Here is a 21,945-nt window from a genome sequence, read left to right as displayed (position 1 = left end):
AATAGAAAACTCATAGAATTATAGAGATTATACATTTTATAAAGTAGTACAACATTTTTTTTAAGACAGATTAGCAAAGCATGTGCACCAAAGTTCATATCATGAACTACTTTTTTTCACATAGACAATGAAACAACCAAAATACCAAATATATTTATGATACTTTCATCATGCATAAGGGTACTAGCATTTTCTTCCCCCTATTTCCTGATAAACGACACCAGAAGCAGCTTCTCAACTTCAGGAGTCTGACTTCTCAACTTCCCTCTTACCAGTCTTTCAAGCAGTTTCCTGGCCGCGGGGATGTCAGTCTCTGTTGGCTTCTTCAAGTATCCGATTGCTCCATATAAAATCAACTTCTTCCATTATTTACTTGAAGAAAGTGAAGCAAGCTAGAAAACTGCATTCTTCTTCTAAGTCTTCTGTGGACTTGGATCAAGCAACTGGACCGAATTTGGCACACTTTTGTCATCCCTTCTTACTTCTCTGCAATTCTGAGAAAGAGTTACCAAGCTTGAGATTGCCTGCACCGCGACCTCTGTGGTGCTCTTCGATTTAGCCTCAAGCGTCTTGATAAGCAGAGGAATGCACCCCGCCTCCATCAGCTTCTTCACCTCTGACAAGCTTCTTCGTCTCCGATATTGCTTCTTTTAAACCATAACCAGAGCTTAATTATGTGGTAGGAATCCAAGAGCAACCAGAACTTAATAGGCTGAAACCCACCAAAAATACTTTCCTGCACGAAATGAGATTATTAAAACTAGAATTAATATAGTATAGTCATGCATATCAAATGTCCTCAAAGCCAACTCAAACCATTGCTTTCTAATATCATGATTCTGAGTTTGAATCACCACACTCCAATGATTAAAAAAAAAAAAAAAAAGGTGTTATTTATTTTATCAAAATCTGATCATGAAACATAAAAACTTTACTCAAAAATATAAGGTACACTTTATTCTTAAAAAAATAAATTGTTTGAGGTTAGCATAAACCACTCATTTTTTTTTTTCTTTTTTGGGTAAAAGAGCATACACTACTCATTTGACTCATTAATTTCACTTTAATATACAGTGTCAAAATCACTATATATATTAATAATGCATGCATTTTCCTCTCTTAACTTGAAGGATCGGTGATCATCATTCCCTGAATAAATAACCAACAACATAGTCTTAAAAATTATGAAACCTGCACCAAATGTTAGCTAATCACCAAAATGTAACCATGAATGTTAGATGTGTTCATCATGTTCATCACTAGTCACCCCGCGAATTTAATATACTATATTACCAACATATAATAGAAAAATTAAAAAAATAAAATAAAATAAAAAGGGAACGGATTGTTCTTTTAAAATTGCAGACAAAAGAAAGTATGAAAAATTATTGCTGATGTATTGAACTTTTCTTCCTAATGTCATTGAAGTTTCCAAAAAATAAAATAAAATTGCAACAAAAAATAGAAAGTATGAAAAATTCAAATATTAATTTTACTAATGATTGATAACAGACTGCGCTACTCAATTTTTAAAAACCAAAATAAATAAGAAGCTTAGTAATTAACGGATCTAGATTTGCGAAATCTAAAGTGATAAAATATTCAAAAAAAAAAAAAGTAGAATAACAATATGTATTATTATTATTTTTTGTGTGTCTGTTATTAAAAAAAAAAAAAATGTTGGAATTTCATTACTCATTATACAAGGCCAGAAGATGATGATTAATGGTGAAGAAGAGCAACAGCTGTGTGATGAAGATTTGTACAAAGAGGAATTACACTTACGACAGACCTCCAAATGTGTCCAATGCTTTGATTGTCTTTCAACTTCTGACCAGATCACCATCTTAAAATTCCTCATCTTATGCGCTCAACTATGCGAGAATTAACCACACTATATATATGTTTACTATAGTCGGTTTCAACATGTTGTACTCCATTGAAGGACAGCTTCGGACATCTACTAATACAAATTTCTTTGAGAGAGTCAAAAACAATTTCCTTGGAACAAAATCTCTTCAATTCTGGAAGGTCATGGAAGTGGAGAATACTTAATTTGGGGAGAGAAGCCGATATGATACAACTTGTACTTACTGCTTCCTGGTTAACATCATCTTCATCTTCATCTGATGATTCTCCTGTTATTTCCACCATCTCCTCACAAAGTTGAACTGTCAAATGGACTAGGTTCTTAAGGTTAGGTAGCAGTATGGGCATGAACAACCTCTTTATTTTTGGACATCCAATTATGCGTAAACGTTGAAGGGAGGAAAACATAGGAGTTTGGAGTAGTATTGATGATGATGATGATGCAGATGCAGATGCAGATGCACAACATATTTCTCTCTCATTCAAAGCCCTCAACTCCCACAATTCAATCAGAATTAGTGATACTAGACTTTGGATGAGAGGAAGGTTGCAGGAACAACAACAAACAACATGTTCCATCCCTTGACAACGCTCAATATAACAATTGCTCAACTGGGTTGCATTCTTTAATGACGCAATATCACATAGACTACTGGCATCGTTGCAATCTTGAATACAGAGAAGTTGGACGTCTGTAGGGAGCACAGGCAGTGAGTCTGAGTCTTCTCCATTTTTACTTTTACTTATTTTGCATCTTTGCAAGCATACACTTCTCGTACAGCCTTCAAAAGCACTCAGGCGATAAAATTCGCTGCTCGGTCCCACTAAAAGTTGGTAATTATTGGGGCCTCCTCTGTTATTCTCCCGCCATCTTACATATTTATTAAAGTCGTCCATATCATACAAGTACCCTTTAAATGTTTCAAGCTTTCTCAACTTCACTATCTCCTCTCCTCTCACTTTCCTTGGTGGAGATGACCCTGCTCTCCCAATCTCATTTTCAATTCCAAGATATTGAAGACAAGATAGTTTGGGTAAAATGCCATCTGGTATCATTTCTATTAGTGTTTCTTCAAGATTGAGATATCTGAGATTCAACAACATTTCCATGCCTTGGGGCACTTCTCTTATTCTTGTCCATCTAAGGTTCAGCCTTCTTAATGCCTTGAGATTTTCTAAACATGGTACATATGCCAATCTCGAACAACCTTCCAGCCATAATGCAGTTAGATTCACCAACTCACAAATTGATGTGGGCAGATTTCCAATTTTCGTACCAGACAAATTAAGAACACTAAGCGTAGGCATACGACTGAAAAAACAATCTGGAATGATGTATAGTACTCCACAATCATTTAGCACCAGTGTTGTAAGTCTAGGAAATTTTGGTGAGGCACTAGAAGGAATGTTTGATATATCTTTCTTCATCAAAGAAAGCTTTGTAAGATCCTTTGCCCACTTTTCTTCCCTTAGTATCTCTGTTAACTGTTCTTCAGTTTCTACTGAATATTGAAAATTTTCTTTTCCAATTTGGATGGCCATGCTTCTTACCAAATCATGCATCTTCACATACTTTCTCCCACCATATATTGATACACCACCTTCTAATAAGCAAACATTTTCAAGTTTATTCAATATGGTGTGGCCCCTATTCAATTCTGCCTGCCTACTCCTCAATCCATCAATAAATCTCTCATTAATAAAATACTCAATTAACATTTCTCTTCCAACTTCAAAGTCTTCAGGAAACAACGAGCAATATATAAAACACTGTTGTAATTTTGGATCTTTCAACTGATCGTAGCTGTATTTTAATACTTTAAATACCTCAATTCCCATTTCATCATCATGGTCTGCCACTGATTCTTTCAATTTTTCCAGTGCATCACTCCACTCACTTATGTCATCCACCTCCCTCATGGATCCCGCAACGGAAATAATCGCAAGAGGTAAACCTGAACATTTTTTTGTAAGTGACTTTGCGATGGGTTCAATTGCAGGAGAAAGTGCTCTGCCATGCCCAAGTTTCTCAGTAAATAACTCCCAAGCTTCATTCTCAGAAAGTGGCTCCACTTTAATATACTCTTCGCAATTTATACTTCGACAAACATTTAATGATCGACTTGTTAAAATCAACTTACATCCACTTCGACCACTAGGAATTCCCACCCTCTCTAATTGAAAATCTTGCCACAAATCATCTAAGATGAGCACAAAGTTTTTCATATTTCTCAAGCGTTGTGCTAGCTTTGCAGCCCTTTTCCTCTCATCATCATTATTTTCTATTTGAAGTCCTATAGTTTTTGCAATGTCATTCTGCAGTTTATGGATACTAAAGTTCTGTGACACAGTCACCCAAGAAACAGAGAATTGTTGATGAGCATTAAGTTCATTGTGAATATGGGTAAGCAAGGTTGTTTTTCCAACTCCCCCCATTCCCCATACGCCAAGTTTTGAGACATTATTCCTCACCAAGTATTTCCATATCACAGCCTTATGTTGATGAAACATTTGACCGATTAATTTTGTTGTTATCAACTCGATTGGTTGGTTACCATGTGCTTGAAGTGTAAGCCCCTCTGGAAATCCACCTTGCTGAATGAGTTCTGTCACTTGTTCTGTTAATTTGCCCATTTCCATTTCTAGCGGCATGTATGAAAACCATCTTCTTTCTCGAACTTGTTCCTCTATCTGCTCAATTGAATTCTTTATGTTTCCAACATTTGTCAACCAATTTTCAACTACTTTCCTTGGTTTTTTCAATGATAATTCTTCTGCATATTTGAGCTCTTCCTTGACATCTTCTTCTCTACTCTTTAAATGTTGGAATTTCCTTTTTAATTTCTCCATCTTTTCATCAATGCCCTCAAAATTTTTTAGACCTTCTACAACTTTCGCTGTACTCTTTACGTACTCCATACCTAATAAAATATGTACTATATATTTGAATACATAAAGCAACAATAAAAAATATTCTATATTTCTAACAGGTGAGTGTTTTATGTGATTTAAATAAGGAAATGTTTGGCTCAAATAAATCTATTGTTAGAAAAATCATTTTATCAAAAGAAAAAAGAAATAGAAAAATAAACTAATAACCAAGCAAAAGCATCACAACCAAGACCAATCAAACATCCATCCACCACAGAATAAGATATCTATTTTTAAGGTGAATAAGTCATAAAGAAAAACTAATGAGTCCACACCAACTGTTTCATATGATCTAATTAGAAGCTCGATTACACTAATTTTAAAGTTTCATAACTTATAATAATTAATTCTCTCTAAATCAACTTCAAGATGAAACAAGAAATTAAGATGGAAAAATATCATCGAAGAGGAAAATTAAAATGAGTAAAAATATATACAGAATAAAAGAATAAATTTTCATCATTTGGTTAGTAATTAGAGCCCTAATAAAACATAAGATTAAATACGTTATTCATGTTCTCCATCACAAGATCTCTGCATATTTGACCTCTTCCTCAATATCTCCTCCTATACTCTTTAAACATTCAGATTGCTCTCAAAATTGCTTACACCTTCTACAATGTACGCCATAATTAGTACATGCTGTACATATACTTGAACACAAAAAGCAACAGACCAAAATATTAATTGTACAATTCTAACATGTTGAGATACGCAAATGTTTTAACTCAAACTAAATACTAATTAGAAAAATGAACTGATTAAGCAAAAGTATCTCAACCAAGGCCAACCAAACATCCATCACAGAGTGACTAGACACCTATTCTGAATGTGAATAAGCCATAAAGATAAAAGGCCACTGGATGGTGGTTCCTCTACTTGCAACTTACACTAAAGCATTCACATTTCATAAATCCATAAAACATTCTTAGCATGATAAAACAATTCAACGAAAAATTGCCCTGTGGCAGTACTAGGAGGAAACCCCACTTCAATATAGGCATGCAAGCTAAGAGAACCTACCTGAACAAGCTCATCTAGTGAGACAAACAGTAAATCAGAATCTTAGAGCATTTACCTTGGTTATCAGTTCGATTACAATGGGATGAATGAAAAAGCTCCTTTCTGAATTCCTAATCTGATGAGGAAGTAACTAGTGGTATGCTTAGATCCAAGAACTCGAACTCCTATTTGGGAACTTCAAAGTCATAGTCAACGGTCCTGGTGAAATTGTGTGCAAAAACACAAGAAGGAATGGATAAGGTAGGACTTGGAATGGATTCATTGTCCATTAATGTTTTATTGGTAATTTTTTGGTGCAAGTGGTCCTCTCTGACATGTATGTTGACAGCCTAAATAAGAAAATAAGAATCAAACAAAAGTTATGACACATACACGGCAATTTTTAAGTGCAGTCCATCTACATTCAGATTCGTATTAAAATTGATTTTTTTATTTTTTAAAAAGCATCAGATTTGATACAGATCCGCATACGGTGGATCGTGTCGTACCCTTTCTCTCTGTTTATAGATATATATATATATATATATATTATAAACAGTGTTCTGGAAATATCAGCCTGGTAGGTAATTTACAAGTTACATGTCCTATTCAACCTTTAATTCTTACAAGAAACTTAACATAAAGGCTTTTTAGAAATTATGTTGCAGACTCGCAGTTTGGAAGTGATACTCATCAAACAAAAATAACAAATTACTAAAATCCCATAATTAAAAAATATCCCTAAACAAAGAAGGAAAGAAAATATTAAATCTCTATATTTACGAAATTAAAAAGAAAATATTAAATCTCTATATTTACGAAATTAAAACTAAATTAAGTGATTTTCCTAAATTATTTTTAATGTGTGGGTCTGGAATGCTCATATTGCTCCATATAATTTGTTGTCGCCAAATTCTGGTTAAGCTTAAAGATGGTTGTCCCATCTAGTTCCAGCTACTCTCAAACATTCAGGCTACCATTATTTTGAACTTAAAAAGGTTCAAAGTGCAGGGTACTTACTAAATTGTTATTAAAAACATAGACATTATGGAAAATGCTTAAAATGAGCTCTATGTATTTATGCAACTAACATCTTTGGTATCTGTAAAAAGATATTCTCCGCCAGTGCTTATGACTGGATGTACAATAGAATCAATGCTTGGGTTATCCAAGTAGTCTAGAAAAGTGAAGAGCTTATCATTCTTTTAGGGTTATTAACTATATTACTTCCTAAATTATACCCACAATTGTACTTTAATTTTTAAATTTTTTTGACAATTTGGTTCTTAATTTTTAAGATTTTTTTGACACTTTGGTTCTTAATTTTTAAGATTTTTTTGACACTTTGGTTCTTAATTAGTGCATTTTGATCGTTACTTACTGCAACCAAAAAAAAATAATAATAATAATTACAAAATCAGATGAACTCATAAGATTTTTACATATTTCATTAAAAATATTGCATGTTGCAAAACTGGTAAAAGTTATATAATAAATAATTTTAAAACTATATTCATCAAAACTTTAAATTTAGAAACCAAATTAGTTTAAAAATGAAAGTGCAAATAGTTTATAAAAAATGATTAAAATGCAAATATAAATATAGTTTAAGGACTAAGAAAGTTAATAATTTTTCTTTTTATTTTGTCTGTGAATATAATGAAATACATTGTGATTAAAAAAACCAAATTTTTAAAGGGAATTTATTGCATCATATCACCTATAGAACAATTTTTTTTTAAAGAATCACCCATACAACAATTATATTATAGTTTTTCTTCTTTATTTTTTTTTTTTTTTGGGAAAAAATAAAATGAAATAATCCTAATATAAAAGTGATCAAGTTGAAAAACAAAAGGGACTTGGCGTGCATGGGAGTTGAGACAGCTAAAGCGGTTTTGCCATATATGTATATATACATTCAGTGGTAATAATTGGTAACAAGCATTCTTTGTATTGCAGATGGCATTCGAGATGCATTCAAAACGATGTGTCGTAAAATATCATGGTTATACGACAAAACTTTTTTGTCTTAGTGCTTTAGTCATACGACAAAACTTTTTAGTTTCTGTGCTTTAGCGAAAGTTAAAAAAAGAAAATAAAATAAAAAGGCCGCAAAAGACAGCGCCTTATAAGACTGAAGCCTTCTTCATCTTCGTCATCCTCCTTGGCTTGAAGGCTTAAGCCATTGTCACGTCGAAGAAGAAGAAGGTTTCGAGCTTCAACTCCATCATGAAATTCTTCGGCAACCATTTTGGTTCACCGAGAACGAGAAGCTTGTTGAGCGTCTCTTATTACTACAACTACTCAACATCCCCTAGAAGTTCCTGGAAACAACCGGTGGACGCTCTGTACCGTAAGATTTCCCCAATCGGAGATCCAAAGGTCTCCGTCGTTCCGGTTCTCGATCAATGGGTCCACGATCGCCAATATGTTAGCAAAACTGGTCTCCTCGATATCATCAAAGAGCTCAGGCATTACGGACGCTATAGCCACGCGCTTGAGGTACAACACCTGTGTTTCTCATCCTTTTGTGCTATAAATTTCCATGAAAATTTTGAAAAAAAAAAATTTTTTGAATGTCTTTTATGTTTACATTAACATCATTTTACAATATAAATAGTTGCTTAAAAGTGAATATCATTTTGTTATTATTTTAGCCCTCATGAACTTTGTTAAGAAAATTCTCTCAGAGATTCTGTGACCTAGAGGGGAAGTAAATATGCCTTCGGTGAAGATTTTGAAAATTGGTGTTTTCAGTATTATACCAATAAAACCACCCATAGGTTTGCAATGATGCTTCATGTTCAATTTTATTTGTAAACATATTGATGCTTGCTTTCTAGGGAAACCAAACTAGGTACAAACGGTACCATAGTAAGGCACAAGCACTGAGTGAGACTGTGAGAGTAGGATTAGATGGAAATTCATGGAGAATTCTTAGTCTTTCAGATTCCCCTGGAGCATTGTATGTTGTATACATTAAATTTATAGCACTCACAATATTACTTATGTCACCAACAACAACAACAACAACAAGAACACCACCCCCCAACCCAAAAAAGGGGAAAAAAAGAAAAAAAAGAAAGAAAGAAACAATACTCGTTTAGTGTAGAAGAAAGAATACTCATCTGAAGAATTCGAGGAATACTCATCTGAAGAATTCGAGTACCCTATGACAGTTTGGTTTTTGAGAATTGCACAAATCATCGCTTCACTTTTAAATGCAACTGTTAGCAAATAAAGCATTCTAACTCTTTTGGTTTTGGAGATGCTAAGGCGGCTTTTTGAAATTTATTATCTCTTTCAGCTTATTTACCTGAAACCCCGATTCTAATTAGATTTTTTGGTTCAAAGATATCTATGTGGATGACCGAAAAAAGATATTATCCACTTTCATACGGTCATGTTGCCATTCGACTGGACCTGATCTCAAAAGTTCATGGGATAGAGCAAGCTGAGAATTATTTTAACAGTGTTCCAAGACAATTGAAATCCCTTGAGGTTTATAGTGCTCTCCTCAATTGTTATGCTCGTGCAGAACTAGTGGAAAAAGCAGAGGCTGTTATGCAACAGATGAGGGACATGGGGTTAGCAAGGTCAATACTGTCTTATAATACTTTGCTTAATCTATATTATAAAACTGGATGTTATGAAAAAATGGAAAATCTCTTGCATGAGATGGAAGAGAAGGGCATTGGCAATGACAAAATTACATATGGCATTCAGATCAGTGCATATGCAGCTAATTCTGATGTAGATGGAATTAAGAAAATTCTGACAAAGATGGAAACTAACCCTGAAGTTTTGGATTGGGCTACTTATTCAACCGCAGCAAATGGATTTATAAAAGCTGGCCTTGTGGACAAAGCTTTGTTAATGTTGAAGAAATCAGAGGAAATGATATCAACTGCAAATAAAAAGTCTATAGCCTTTGAGTTCATTCTTACGCAATACGCTGTAATAGGGAAGAAAGATGAAGTGCTAAGATTATGGGAACTTTTCAATAAGCAGGTGAGGGTGTTTAATCGGGGTTATATGAGGATGATAACCTCTCTATTGAAGTTTGATGACATTGAAACTGCAGAGAAAATCTTTGAGGAGTGGGAATCCAGGAATTTATGCTATGATATCCGCATGCCAAACTATTTAATCCGTGCTTGTTGCAGAAAAGGTCTTTTAGGAAAGGCTGAATGCCTTCTTACCCGGGTGATAGAAAAGGGGGGAAAACCGGATGAAAAGACATGGCGTTATTTAGCATCAGGGTATTTTAAACATAATCAAATGCAGAAGGCTGTTGAAGCTACAAAACAAGAAATTTCTGTTGCCAGGTCCTTTTGGAGGCCCTACAAGTACTATATAGCTGTTTCTTTAGATTATTTGAAAGGAAAAGGAGATTTGGAGGGAGCAGAGGAAATTATTAGACTAGCTAGGGATAAGGGTTTTGTATCCTGGGATATTCAGCAGAAAGTGTTGGATTATATTAAAGATGGGGAACCAAACTCACCATTACCATTTGGACTTTTAGAAAATGCTATGGATGGAGATGAAGAACCTTCAAAACTTTTAGCAGTCGAGGAGGGGGGTGGCTAAAGTAGAGCATGCTTGAAACAAATGCCTGATTCTTTATACACTTAGGAAGTGGAAGTGAATAGTGGAACTTTTGAGCGACATTATCGACAAATATGAAGCTTGATTTATTTATCCGTGAGGTTAGTATGCAACAAACTCTAATCTTGCGCCCTCAAATATCTGCCTAATTTTCATTTCCATCTCATGTTATTAATGTGAATTTATCATAAAAACTCTTGAATATTTCATTTTTCTCCACTCATGGAAATCTTGCAATTAACTTCCAATGACTTTTTGGTTAAAGACTGTGTTACTTCCATCAAATCTGTTCCAAATTTTTGTTCTCTGTGACAATCCTCGAGAAGAGTACAAAAGAGAAGACATGAGTAAAACAGAATGTGAAGGAAGTGATCAAAGAATATGAGCAAGGACGTCAAAAAAAGACGAAAGAATTTGATCTGTCATAAAAATGAACTCGGTGTAAGGACTAAATTTTCTTATCACTCTGCACAATTCCTCATTCTTGATAAAATTACTTCTACTGCCATCATGTGATTTTTGGTATTTATAATGTGTCACAAATGTGCTATTGCCTTCGGTAGTGGAAACATTTTCAATTTGATTGCTTGATTTTTATCGGAATTGTGTGATTTTAAGAAAATGACGCTGCTTTGAGTGTAACCCTACTCCTTGAGATATACTTTCGTTTTTCTTTTATTTTTTATCTATTAATTTGGCAATTAGCAAAGTTTAGAATTTAAATTAGAATGTCTCAATCATTACGTACAACGTATCAACGTTTTAGACCACTAACGGCTGACATTTTAGACCAATTTGTTACTGTTTTTTGTTCACTGTTTCTCAACAAAAGAGTAGGGAGAAGAGTTTTAAATGAATGTTTGCAAGAGAGACTATTTTTTTGTTTACATGTCGCGGAATTTTCTTGCAATACAAACAGAAAAGCAACAAAAGTCTAGTTGGTTTTTTTCTCCCTTAATTTTATCGTTAGCTTAGATGCCTAACTAATACCAACTAGCGTTCGGAGGAAAGCAAATTATACACATTTAGATAGAACAAATAAAATAAATAAATAAATAAATCAAAATCAAAATACCATATTATCAGAAGACACTTAAGGAGTAAATCCATAAATCATTGAGTGTTTTTGGTGAAATCATAAATTATCTAGTTAATTGCATTTTTATATGCTATAATTTGAAAAAGTTACACTTGAGGGCTTAGAATTTAAAATGTTGTAATTTAACCCTTCTAATTTCAATTTTTAACTTTTTAGTCCGTTTAAATATTATATTATATAAATTATGTATATATATATATATATATAAAGATTTTCTATTATCTGATCCGACCTGATCAAAATGGTATAGTCATAAAACATGGAAAAATTGTCATATATTGGATTTTAAACTTATCGTACTGATAGCTCAAATGACAGACTGACTCAAATGAAAAATACTTGACAAAATGAGGGAAGCCTTCCCTCTCACACCACCGTTCCACCAACGGACCTTACCTCTTCAAAATTCCCAAATCCAACTTCATGGCTGACCTTCCTCTTCTCCTCTTCTCTTCTTTTTTGTGTTTTTCTATAACTTCACTTTGGTTCAATTATGTTCTTAAAAAAAAAAAAAAAAAGAAGAAAAAAAAGTCTGAGTGTTTTTTTATTTTTTTTTATTTGGTATGGGTTTTGGTTTGTTTTGCTTTGATTTGGAATGGTTTTGCTTTTGTTGGTGGGTAAAAAAGATATTGTTTTGGCAACTGCTGGGCTTTGGAAACAATAAAATGAGATTTTTCCCCCAAAAAAAAAAAAAAAAGTGTTGTTTACAGGCAAAGTCCGCACTTTACAAAACCAATAGATTGGTAAGGAATTTGTTTGGAAGATAGTTTGGCAATGGAACTTATGCTCTCGATTGTCACAAAAAGATAAAATAAAAAAAAAAGGCAAAAATTTTCTAGAAAATCATCATCAAAATGAGAAAAATCGATGTTTTTATAGAAAAACGTCGATTTTTCGCCCTTTCGATGACAGCTTTTAGAAAACTGACATCATTTCCTTTTTTTTTTATTATTTTGTTTTTTTTTTTTTATGCTCTCGATTTAACTCATTGAAACCCTCAACGAGCTCTTCATAAGTCCTTGGAAGAAGACTACAGAAAAAACACGAATTCACTGTTCAGCTTCAGTGACTTTTCCATCTACACACTAAAATAAGGTATAACCTTTATGTGATTTGATCCCTCAAGGTAAAAAAGGGAACCCACCAAATTTAATCATCAAACATTTGCCCACCGTCCAAGCCCACTTTTCTCCCCCACACCAGTAAGCTTTCTGTATAACACTTATGGATTTATACTAACATGGATTTACACTAACATGATAGGCATGAGAAGGTAAAAGAGAGAGGACAAGCATAAAAATCAAAGAAGGAAAAAAGAAGGTGAAAGTGGGACTCTTTTAAACGCGCATGCTCTAAACCCGTAGGGGGGCTATTCACACTTTCAGAAAAGAAGGTCTTCATTTTGCAACACGAAGTAGAGGAGAAGAGGAGAAGAGGAGAAGAGGAAGGTCAACCCTGAAGTTGGATTTGGAAATTTTGAAGAGGTAAGGTTCGTCGCTAGAACGATGGTGCGAGCGGGAAGGCTTCACCCATTTTGTCAAATATTTCTCACATGAGTCAGTCTGTCATCCGAGCTGTCCTGTCATCCGAGCTGTCCGTGTAATAAGTTTGAAATCCAATGACCGATCATTTTTCCATATATTTTTCCATATTTTTAGACTGCATCATTTTAATCAGGTTAGACCTGATAGTAATATATATATATATATAAACATATGTATGTATATATATATATATATATATATAGAGAGAGAGAGAGAGAGAGAGAGAGGATACCGTATATGCCTTATGCAATGTACAATCAACTAATGAAATTGATACGAAAAAGTAATGAAAGTTGGAAGAACAAAGACATAGTAAGAGTTGATTGTATTTAACACAGTTTTTTTTATATGGAAAAAAAATAAAGAATAGAAAATGTTGATTGTATGGTGGTTGTTCAGTGGGATATCAATTGATTTATGATAAATATGATATTAATTTTTTAATTAATATTAAGATTGAAATTTTAATTAGAGATTATTGGATAAGCAAAAATCAAAATCTCAATAATAAGTCTTTTGATACTTCTTAAAAATAATTACTAAAGAATATAGATTTTTGTAAAATCAAAATTTTTAAATTTTATTATACATTTAAAGTAACTTTAAATTCTTTTATAATTAATTTTGTAGTTTCAAAATCAATCTCAAACGAAGTCTTATTACTGCTGAACTAATTCTACAAATATTTTAAAGTAATGTTGTAGACAAACCAATATATGCCTTTGTTTTCACCCAAAAAATAATAATAATAAAAATAAAAATAAAAACATAGGGCCTGCATTTTTAAACCCCTTTTTTTTTTGGTCTCTAATGAAAATAAATATGCAAGAGACAGGGAACTTTTTTTTTTTTTTTTGTTTGGGGGTTTAAATGTTGTGGAATTTTCTTGCAGTACAAATAGAAAAATTACAACATACTTAAATAAAAAAATAAAAAACATAAATGGTTTCAAACAGCCTTAATATTTTTTTAATTTTTAACGGGGTTGGAAGTTTTGAATCCTAATAATTAACTGAACAATGTCCATCCTTGAAGATAGCTAGATAGAAAGGATGGATTGTGATATCCTCCAAATCCTGAAAACAATTATTATATTTTTCCTATGAAAGAGGTATATTGCTTGACATTTAATACAATTATTAATATACATAAAGTCATATGTTTGAATTTATAAATAAGTAAAAATCAAATACTATAATTCCACATGAACAACCAAGTAAAAAAAAAAAACAAAAAAAATTACATTTTGTTTCTGTTTGGCTTTTGACATGTATTTCTTTAACTTTTGAATCTCCGTTAAATAATTCCCATTTTTTTATAAATAAAAATGTAGTTGTATCTTAAAAGTATTACTTTTGTTTTTTGTTTTTGTTTTGTTTTTTAACAATCGTATTATGATGATTTGCAGAAGATGTGCAGAAAGAGAGAGCAATTGAGCTGATTATTTGCAATTGCAGGATGGAATGTGCATTTTAGTTGTTCAGACTATGATTCTGGGATGACATTAGGAGGCTAAGAGTAAAAGACAAACGATCTGTGACTGTGACTGTAAAGTATTGATTATTTTTATGAAATTCTTTTATTCCTTTGCTAAAATAAAAGAAATAAAAGAAATAAAAAAAAAATAGAGATTAATTGCAATTTACCCTTTAACTTGGCCAAATGGCACTTGAGGCATTCAAATTTAAAACACTGCAGATTAAGTGATGCAGCGTGGACGCGTGAAAAATAATTAAATTTCATAAATACATATAATGAATAATTTAATATTTTAATTTGCTCATGAATAATCCAAATTTTTATATTTTAAATCTTATTCATTCCACAAAATATCAAAAAAATGAGAAAACTCAAAATATAATTCATTAGCAACTAATTTTACAATCACCAATACAATATAAGCACCGAATTAAAAATTTTGAAGTACATAAATTCATAAAAACAAAAATAACAAGTTACTTAAATCCCATAATTAAAAATATTTCTAAACAAAGAAGGAAAGGAAATATTAAATCTCTATATTTGCGAAATTAAAACTAGCTTAAGTGATTTTCCTAAATTATTTTTACTTTGTGTGGGTCTGGGATGCTCATATTGCTCTATATAATTTGTTGTCGATAAATTTTGTCTAAGCTTGAAGATGACTGTCCCATCTAATTCAAGCTACGTGCAAACTGTTCAGGCCACTAAATTGTTATAAAAAAACATAGACATTATGGAAAAAGATTAAGGTGAGCTCTATGAATTTATGTAACTAACATCTTTTGTATTTGTAAAAAGATATTCTCCCCTAATGTTTCTACTTTATAACTTGATGTACAATAGAATCAATGCTTGGGTTATTCAAGTAATTTTGAAAAGTGATTGGCTTATCATTCTTCTTAGGGTTATTAACTATGTTACTTCCTGAATTATACCCTTGGATTTTAATTTTTGTATTTTTTTTTTCACATTTTGGTTTATAATTAGTACATTTTAATCGTTAAAATTGTTTTTAGTGCTTTTGAGGTAGATGCTATATACTTACTGCAACCCCTAAAAAAAAAAAAAAAAAATTGTTTACAAAATCTGATGAACCCATAAGATTTTTATATATTACATCAAATGTATTGTATGTTTTAAAGTTGCTAAAAATTAAACAATAAATAATTTTAAAAACTATATTTACCAAAAAAACTTAAATTTAGAAACCAAATCGCCAAAAAAAAAAAAATTTCAAAAATGAAGGTGCAAATAGTTTATAAAAAATTATTAAAATGCAAATATAAATATAGTTTAAGGACTAACAAAGCTAATAATTTTTTTTTATTTTATATGTGAATATAATAAAATGCATTGCGATTAAAAAATTAAATTTTTAAAAAATATCTACTATAGCATATCATCTATATAATATTTTTCTTAAAAAAAATCACCAACTTGTACATTTTATTTTTTTTTTTTGGAAAAAAATAAAACGAAATAATCCTAATATAAAAGTGATCAAGTTGAAATAAAAAGGGACATGGCGTGCATGGGAGTTGGGACAGTTGTTTTTCCCCCTTTTTTTTTTTGGGTTAAATTGGTAATAATTGGTAACTAAGCATTCTTTCGCATTGCAAATGGCATTTGGACTCGAGATGTATACAAAACGATGTGTCGTATAATACCATGGCTAAACGACAAAACTTTTTTATTCTTGTGCTTTAGTCGTGCGACAAAGTTAAAAAGAAAATAAAATAAGATGCCCGAAAAACGGCGCCGTATAATACTTAAACCTTCTTCATCTTCGTCATCCTCCTTGGCTTGAAGCCTTAAACCCTCGTCTCGTTGAAGAAGATGAAGGTTTCGAGCTTCAATTCCATAATGAAATTCTTCGGCAACCATTTTTGTTCCTCGAGAACGAGAAGCTTGTTGAGCGTCTCTTATTACTACAACTACTCAACATCCCCGAGAAGTTCCTGGAAACAACCGGTGGATGCTCTGTACCGTAAGATTTCCCCAATGGGAGATCCAAAGGTCTCCATCGTCCCAGTTCTCGATAAGTGGGTCCAGGATGGCCAATATGTTAGCAAAGCTGGTCTCCTCGATATCATCAAAGAGCTCAGGCATTACGGACGCTATGGCCACGCTCTTGAGGTACAACACCTATGTTTCTCATCCTTCTGTGCTATAAATTTCCATGAAAATTTTGAAAAAATAAATAAATAAATAAAATTTGAATGTCTTTTATGTTTACATTAACATCATTTTACAATACAAATAGTTGCTTAAAAGTGAATATCTTTTTGTTATTTTAGCCCTCGTGGTTATGAACTTTGTTAAGAAAATTGTCTCAAAGATTCTGTGACCTAGAGGGGAAGTAAATCTGCTTTCGGTGAAGATTTTGAAAATTGGTGTTTTCAGTATTATACCAATGAAACCACCCATAGGTTTGCAATGATGCTTCATGTTCAATTTTATTTGTAAACATATTGATGCTTGCTTTCCAGGGAAACCAAACTAGGTACAAACGGTACCAGAGTGAGGCACAAGCACTGAGTGAGACTACGAGAGTAGGATTAGATGGAAATTCATGGAGAATTCTTAATCTTTCAGATTCTACATTAAATTTATAGCACTCAGAATATTACTTTACTTTTGTCACCAACTGTAGAAGAAAGAATACTCATTTGAAGAATTCGAGTATCCTATGAGAATTTGATTTTTGAGAAATGCATGAATCATCGCTTCACTTTAAATGCAACTGTTAGCAGATAAAGCATTCTAACGGTTAGCAAATAAAGCATTCTAACTCTTTGAGTTTTGGAGTTGCTAAGGCGGCTTTTTGAAATTTATTATCTTATTCAGCTTATTTACCTGAAACCCCAATTCTAATTAGATTTTTTTTGGTTCAAAGATATCTATGTGGATGACCGACAAAAGATATTATCCACTTTCATACGGTCATGTTGCCATTCGACTGGATCTGATCTCAAAAGTTCATGGGATAGAACAAGCTGAAAATTATTTTAACAGTGTTCCAAGACAATTAAAATCCCTTGAGGTTTACGGTGCTCTCCTCAATTGTTATGCTCGTGCAGAACTAGTGGAAAAAGCGGAGGCTGTTATGCAGCAGATGAGGGATATGGGGTTGGCAAGGTCAATACTATCTTATAATACTTTGCTTAATCTATATTATAAAACTGGAGGTTATGAAAAAATGGAAAATCTCTTGCATGAGATGGAAGAGAAGGGTATTGACAATGACAAAATTACGTATGCCATTCAGATCAGTGCATATGCAGCTAATTCTGATGTGGATGGAATTAACAAGATTCTGACAAAGATGGAAACTAATCCTGAAGTTTTGGATTGGGCTACTTATTCAACTGCAGCTAATGGATTTATAAAAGCTGGTCTTGTGGACAAAGCTTTGTTAATGTTGAAGAAATCAGAGGAAATGATATCAACTGCAAATAAAAAGCCTGCAGCCTTTGAGTTCATTCTCACGCAATACGCTGCAATAGGGAAGAAAGATGAAGTGCTAAGATTATGGGAACTTTTCAATAAGCAGCTGAGGGTGTTTAATCGGGGTTATATGAGCATGATAACCTCTCTATTGAAGTTTGATGACATTGAAAGTGCAGAGAAAATCTTTGAGGAGTGGGAATCCAGGAATTTAAACTATGATATCCGCATTCCAAACTTTTTAATCCGTGCTTATTGCAGAAAAGGTCTTTTCGAAAAGGCTGAATCCCTTCTTACCCGGGTGATAGAAAAGGGGGGAAAACCAGATGAAAAGACATGGCGTTATTTGGCATCGGGGTATTTTAAACATAATCAAATGTGGAAGGCTGTTGAAGCTACAAAACAAGAAATTTCTGTTGCCAGGTCATTTTGGAGGCCGAGCAAATATTATTTGGCCGTTTCTTTAGATTATTTGAAAGGAAAAGGAGATTTGGAGGGAGCAGAGGAAATTATTAGACTAGTTAGGGATAAGGGTTTTGTATCTTGGGATATTCAGGAGAAAGTGCTGGATTATATTAAAGATGGGGAGTCGAACTCACCATTACCATTTGGACTTTTAGCAAAAGCTCTGGATGGAGATGAAGAACCTTCCAAACTTTTAGCAGTCGAGGAGGAAGGTGGCTAAAGTAGAGCATGTTGAAACAAATGCCTGATTCTTTATAAACACTTGGGAAGTGTAAGTCAATAGTGGAACTTTTGAGTGACATCATCCACCAATATGAAGCTTGATATATTTGTCCGTGAGGTTAGTATGCAACCAACTTTAATCTTGGGCCCTCAAATATCTGCCTAATTTTCATTTCCATATCATGTTATTAATGTGAGTTTACCATAAAAACTCTTGAATATTTCATTTTTCTCCATTCATGGAAATCTTGCAATTAACTTCCAATGACCTTTTGGTTAAAGACTGTTACTTCCATCAAATCTGTGCCAAATTTTTGTTCTCTGTGACAATCCTCACGAAGAATACAAAAGAGAAGACGTGAGTAAAACAGAATGGGAAGGAAGTTATGAAATAATCTGAGCAAGAACGTCAAAAAGAGATGAAAGAATTCGATCTGTCATAAAATGAACTCGATGTAACAACTAAATTTTCTCATCGCTCTGCACAATTCCTCATTCTTGATAAAATTACTTCTACTGTTATTATGTGATTTTTGGGTGTTTATAATGTGTTGCAAATGTGCTATTGCCTTCAGTAGTGGAAACATTGTCAATTTGATTGCTTGATTTTTATGGGAATTGTGTGATTTAAAGAAAATGACGCTGCATTGAGTGTGACCCTACTCCTTGAGATGTATTTTCGTTTTTCTTTTATTTTTTATCTCTTAATTTGGCAATTAGCAAAGTTTGGAGTTTAAATTAGAATGTCTCAATCATTACATACAACGTGATAAACATGATCACTTTTAGTTTAACGTTTTAGACAAACCAACACCTGACCTGCATATTTTAAACCAATTTGTTAATTTTTTTTTTTTATCACCGTTCCTCTACAAAAGAGTATGGAGAAGAGTTTTAAATGAACGTTTGCAAGAGAGACTTTTTTTTTTTTTTTGGGTTTACATGCGGAATTTTCTTGCAATACAAACAGAAAAACAACAAAATTCTAGTTGGTTTTTTTCTCCCTTAATTCTATGGTTAGCTTAGATGCTTAACTATTACTAACTGTCACTCGGAGGAAAGCAAATTATACACAATTAGATAGAACAAATAAAATAAATAAATAAATCAAAATCAAAATAACCATATTATCAAAAGACACCTGAGGAGTAAATTCATAAATTATTGAGTGTTTTCGGTGAAATCATAAATCATCTAGTTAATTGCATTTTTATGTGCTATAAGTTAGGAAAGTTACACTGTAGGGCTTAAAATTTAAAATGCTGTAATTTAAACCTTCTAATTTCAATTTATAACTTTATGATCCGTTCAAATATTATATTATATAAATTATATATATATATATATATATATATATATATATATATATATATATGTATAAATATATATAGGCTACCGTATATGCCATATGCAACGTACAATCACCTAATGAACCTGATACGAAAAATTAATGAAAGTTGGAAGAACTTAGACATGGTAAGAGTTGTTGTTGTTGCTTGCTCTTTTTTTTTTTTTTTTTTTTGGGGCATGCATGCGTAATTAATAGTAAGAAGTCGCATAATAATGTGGTCAGTATTTTATCTTTATCTTTTAATTTTTTTCTACCTAATTGTGTGTGTAATTTGTTTTTGGATATATTACACTGCACACCTTCAAAGTTTCTCTTAATTACAATCAGATACCTTTATAAAACTATAAAAATATAAATATGAGGATATCCAATTGTAATAAAAAAAAATCTCAAAAATGTGCAGTGTAATATACTTTTTGTTTATTTCAAGTGTTAATTGGTAAAAGTTATAGTTTTTTGGATATCTTAAACAATTATATATTTGATGGAAGAAAAAAAAAAGATACAATTTTAAATTTTATTCAATTTGGTTTTTATATATGTATATATATATATATATTTTTTTTTTTCTCATTTAACTTCCTAATTAACTTAAATACCTAACTGATTAACACCATCTAACATTTGAATAAGCAAATTGCACAATTAGATAGAGAAACTAAATAAATTAATTGATTAAAAAAATCCTAAAACTAAAAGCCAATCATATTAACAAAAAAACCAAGTTAATTTATGCTTTCGTTGTTACTTATATAGCTGATTTGAACCCTATATATCATTGCGAAGCCCCTAAAATTGTAGAGTGTGCAATAAACACATATTAGTGAAAGGCAAATATGCTCTTTTGGGCGGTCTACAAATCTATTATTTTCTCTAGCAATAATTTAGAGTTCAGATTGCATATTTTTCAATATAATTAAAAAATAAAAATGAAGAGCAAATACTAAGCAGTAAAGTCTAGGCTTCCACAAATTAAAGTAAGATCCATGCCACCACGGAAACAAGGGCTAGCTAAGTAGATTTTTCATAACTTTAACATATTCCAAACATTAACAAGAAAGGTTGGTTTAATTGTTCAATTGCTATGTTACTGGTACACACAGTCACTCACGCCTAAAAGATTTTAAGTTCAAAATATCATAAAATGGAGAAAATTATAGTAAATGATTAAAAAAATAAAAAACATATTCCAAACATTAATTGAGTCGTAAATTTGTTGATCTTTAAGTAGGACACTCCCAGTCCTCAAGCGGACCTTTTTTTTTTTTTTTATTTTGTTTTTGGGGGTTAAATCAGTCTTCAAGTGGACTTTGCTTGTATAAATTAATTCCATTCTTTCACTCTGAAAGAGGTTGAGACAAACAAAATAAGAGATAATTTGTAGTGCTATATGTTTAACGCTCAAAATTCAATCATGGTCAGTAGAGCAAGTATGAAATATCAGTCTCGAATAAATTATGTCAATTTTATTTACTTTTCTTGAAGTTTGACTAAAATAAAATTTGATCATTTTAAATATCGTCTTCTTTCTTCCTAGATTTCAAAAGGTCTATCATTTTCCGCTATTATTTTGTTCATAGCCATTGATTAATAAAACAAATTTCATTTAACCCTAATTACACCTAAATCTCATGCTTCCAAAATAAGAAAATTTCACTGAGACCCCGTTTATTACACCTATATTTGAAGTACACCTCCATATATTTCTAAAATTTTATAGAGCACCCTAAATTTGTATGCTATCCTAGATATCCTTTTTGGCTCACTCACAAATTTTAAATGCTTTCGGTAACTGCTTAAATCAAATATATTAAAAAAATACACAAACAAACAAATAAAAAATACAAAAAATAAATAAAAAGTAAAAATTAAAAACAAAGAATAATAATAGCTATATAAAACAAATGTATCAAGCGTATATC

At 32.0% G+C, this 21,945-nt stretch overlaps 3 protein-coding genes across 7 annotated transcripts; 2 read left to right on the top strand and 1 right to left on the bottom strand.

Moving 5' to 3' along the window:
• On the bottom strand, positions 1–6,099 carry LOC107432981 (probable disease resistance protein At4g27220). 3 transcript variants are annotated; one of them, XR_009634688.1, is made up of 3 exons: positions 5,879–6,099; positions 1,786–4,790; positions 1–736 (listed from the first exon to the last, which is right to left on the bottom strand). XR_009634688.1 is itself a non-coding variant. In XM_060812491.1 (2 exons), exon 2 carries the CDS (start codon positions 4,786–4,788, stop codon positions 1,858–1,860), a length of 2,931 nt encoding a protein of 976 aa, XP_060668474.1. In that variant the 5' UTR covers positions 4,789–4,790; positions 5,879–6,099; the 3' UTR covers positions 852–1,857. The 3 variants fall into 3 exon arrangements, 1 of the variants encoding a protein (XP_060668474.1); XR_009634687.1 differs by having other exon boundaries at positions 1,793–4,790; XM_060812491.1 differs by lacking the exon at positions 1–736 and having other exon boundaries at positions 852–4,790.
• A 1,804-nt stretch (positions 6,100–7,903) lies between these two features.
• On the top strand, positions 7,904–10,991 carry LOC125419418 (pentatricopeptide repeat-containing protein At2g20710, mitochondrial). 3 transcript variants are annotated; one of them, XR_007238370.2, is made up of 3 exons: positions 7,904–8,307; positions 9,160–10,514; positions 10,679–10,991. XR_007238370.2 is itself a non-coding variant. In XM_048465299.2 (2 exons), the coding sequence occupies exons 1-2, from the start codon at positions 8,035–8,037 to the stop codon at positions 10,393–10,395; spliced, it is 1,509 nt and encodes a 502-aa protein (XP_048321256.2). In that variant the 5' UTR covers positions 7,904–8,034; the 3' UTR covers positions 10,396–10,991. The 3 variants fall into 3 exon arrangements, 2 of the variants coding, with proteins under 2 accessions (XP_048321256.2, XP_048321257.2); XM_048465299.2 differs by having other exon boundaries at positions 9,160–10,991; XM_048465300.2 differs by having other exon boundaries at positions 8,167–8,307; positions 9,113–10,991.
• Positions 10,992–16,310: 5,319 nt separating this feature from the next.
• LOC107432982 (pentatricopeptide repeat-containing protein At2g20710, mitochondrial) lies at positions 16,311–19,344 on the top strand. Its single transcript, XM_016044215.4, has 2 exons — positions 16,311–16,674; positions 17,435–19,344. Exons 1-2 carry the CDS (start codon positions 16,375–16,377, stop codon positions 18,668–18,670), a joined length of 1,536 nt encoding a protein of 511 aa, XP_015899701.3. The 5' UTR covers positions 16,311–16,374; the 3' UTR covers positions 18,671–19,344.
• The last annotated feature ends 2,601 nt before the right edge of the window (positions 19,345–21,945 follow it).

This window comes from Ziziphus jujuba, chromosome 11 (assembly GCF_031755915.1).
Source record: "Ziziphus jujuba cultivar Dongzao chromosome 11, ASM3175591v1".
Classification (NCBI taxonomy): Eukaryota; Viridiplantae; Streptophyta; class Magnoliopsida; order Rosales; family Rhamnaceae; genus Ziziphus; species Ziziphus jujuba.
The sequence above is the reverse complement of the archived record's forward strand: the minus strand, read 5'-3'. Positions and strand labels throughout refer to the sequence as shown.

What these genes read in the sequence shown, in the direction of transcription:
- LOC107432981 (XM_060812491.1), bottom strand. Translation starts at nt 4,788, where the DNA reads ATGGAGTACGTAAAGAGTACAGCGAAAGTTGTAGAAGGTCTAAAAAAT.
- LOC107432982 (XM_016044215.4), top strand. Translation starts at nt 16,375, where the DNA reads ATGAAGGTTTCGAGCTTCAATTCCATAATGAAATTCTTCGGCAACCAT. An exon ending in GCTATGGCCACGCTCTTGAG is followed by an intron (nt 16,675 to 17,434) that starts GTACAACACCTA and finishes TTTGGTTCAAAG; the next exon opens with ATATCTATGTGGATGACCGA.
- LOC125419418 (XM_048465299.2), top strand. Translation starts at nt 8,035, where the DNA reads ATGAAATTCTTCGGCAACCATTTTGGTTCACCGAGAACGAGAAGCTTG. An exon ending in GCTATAGCCACGCGCTTGAG is followed by an intron (nt 8,308 to 9,159) that starts GTACAACACCTG and finishes TTTGGTTCAAAG; the next exon opens with ATATCTATGTGGATGACCGA.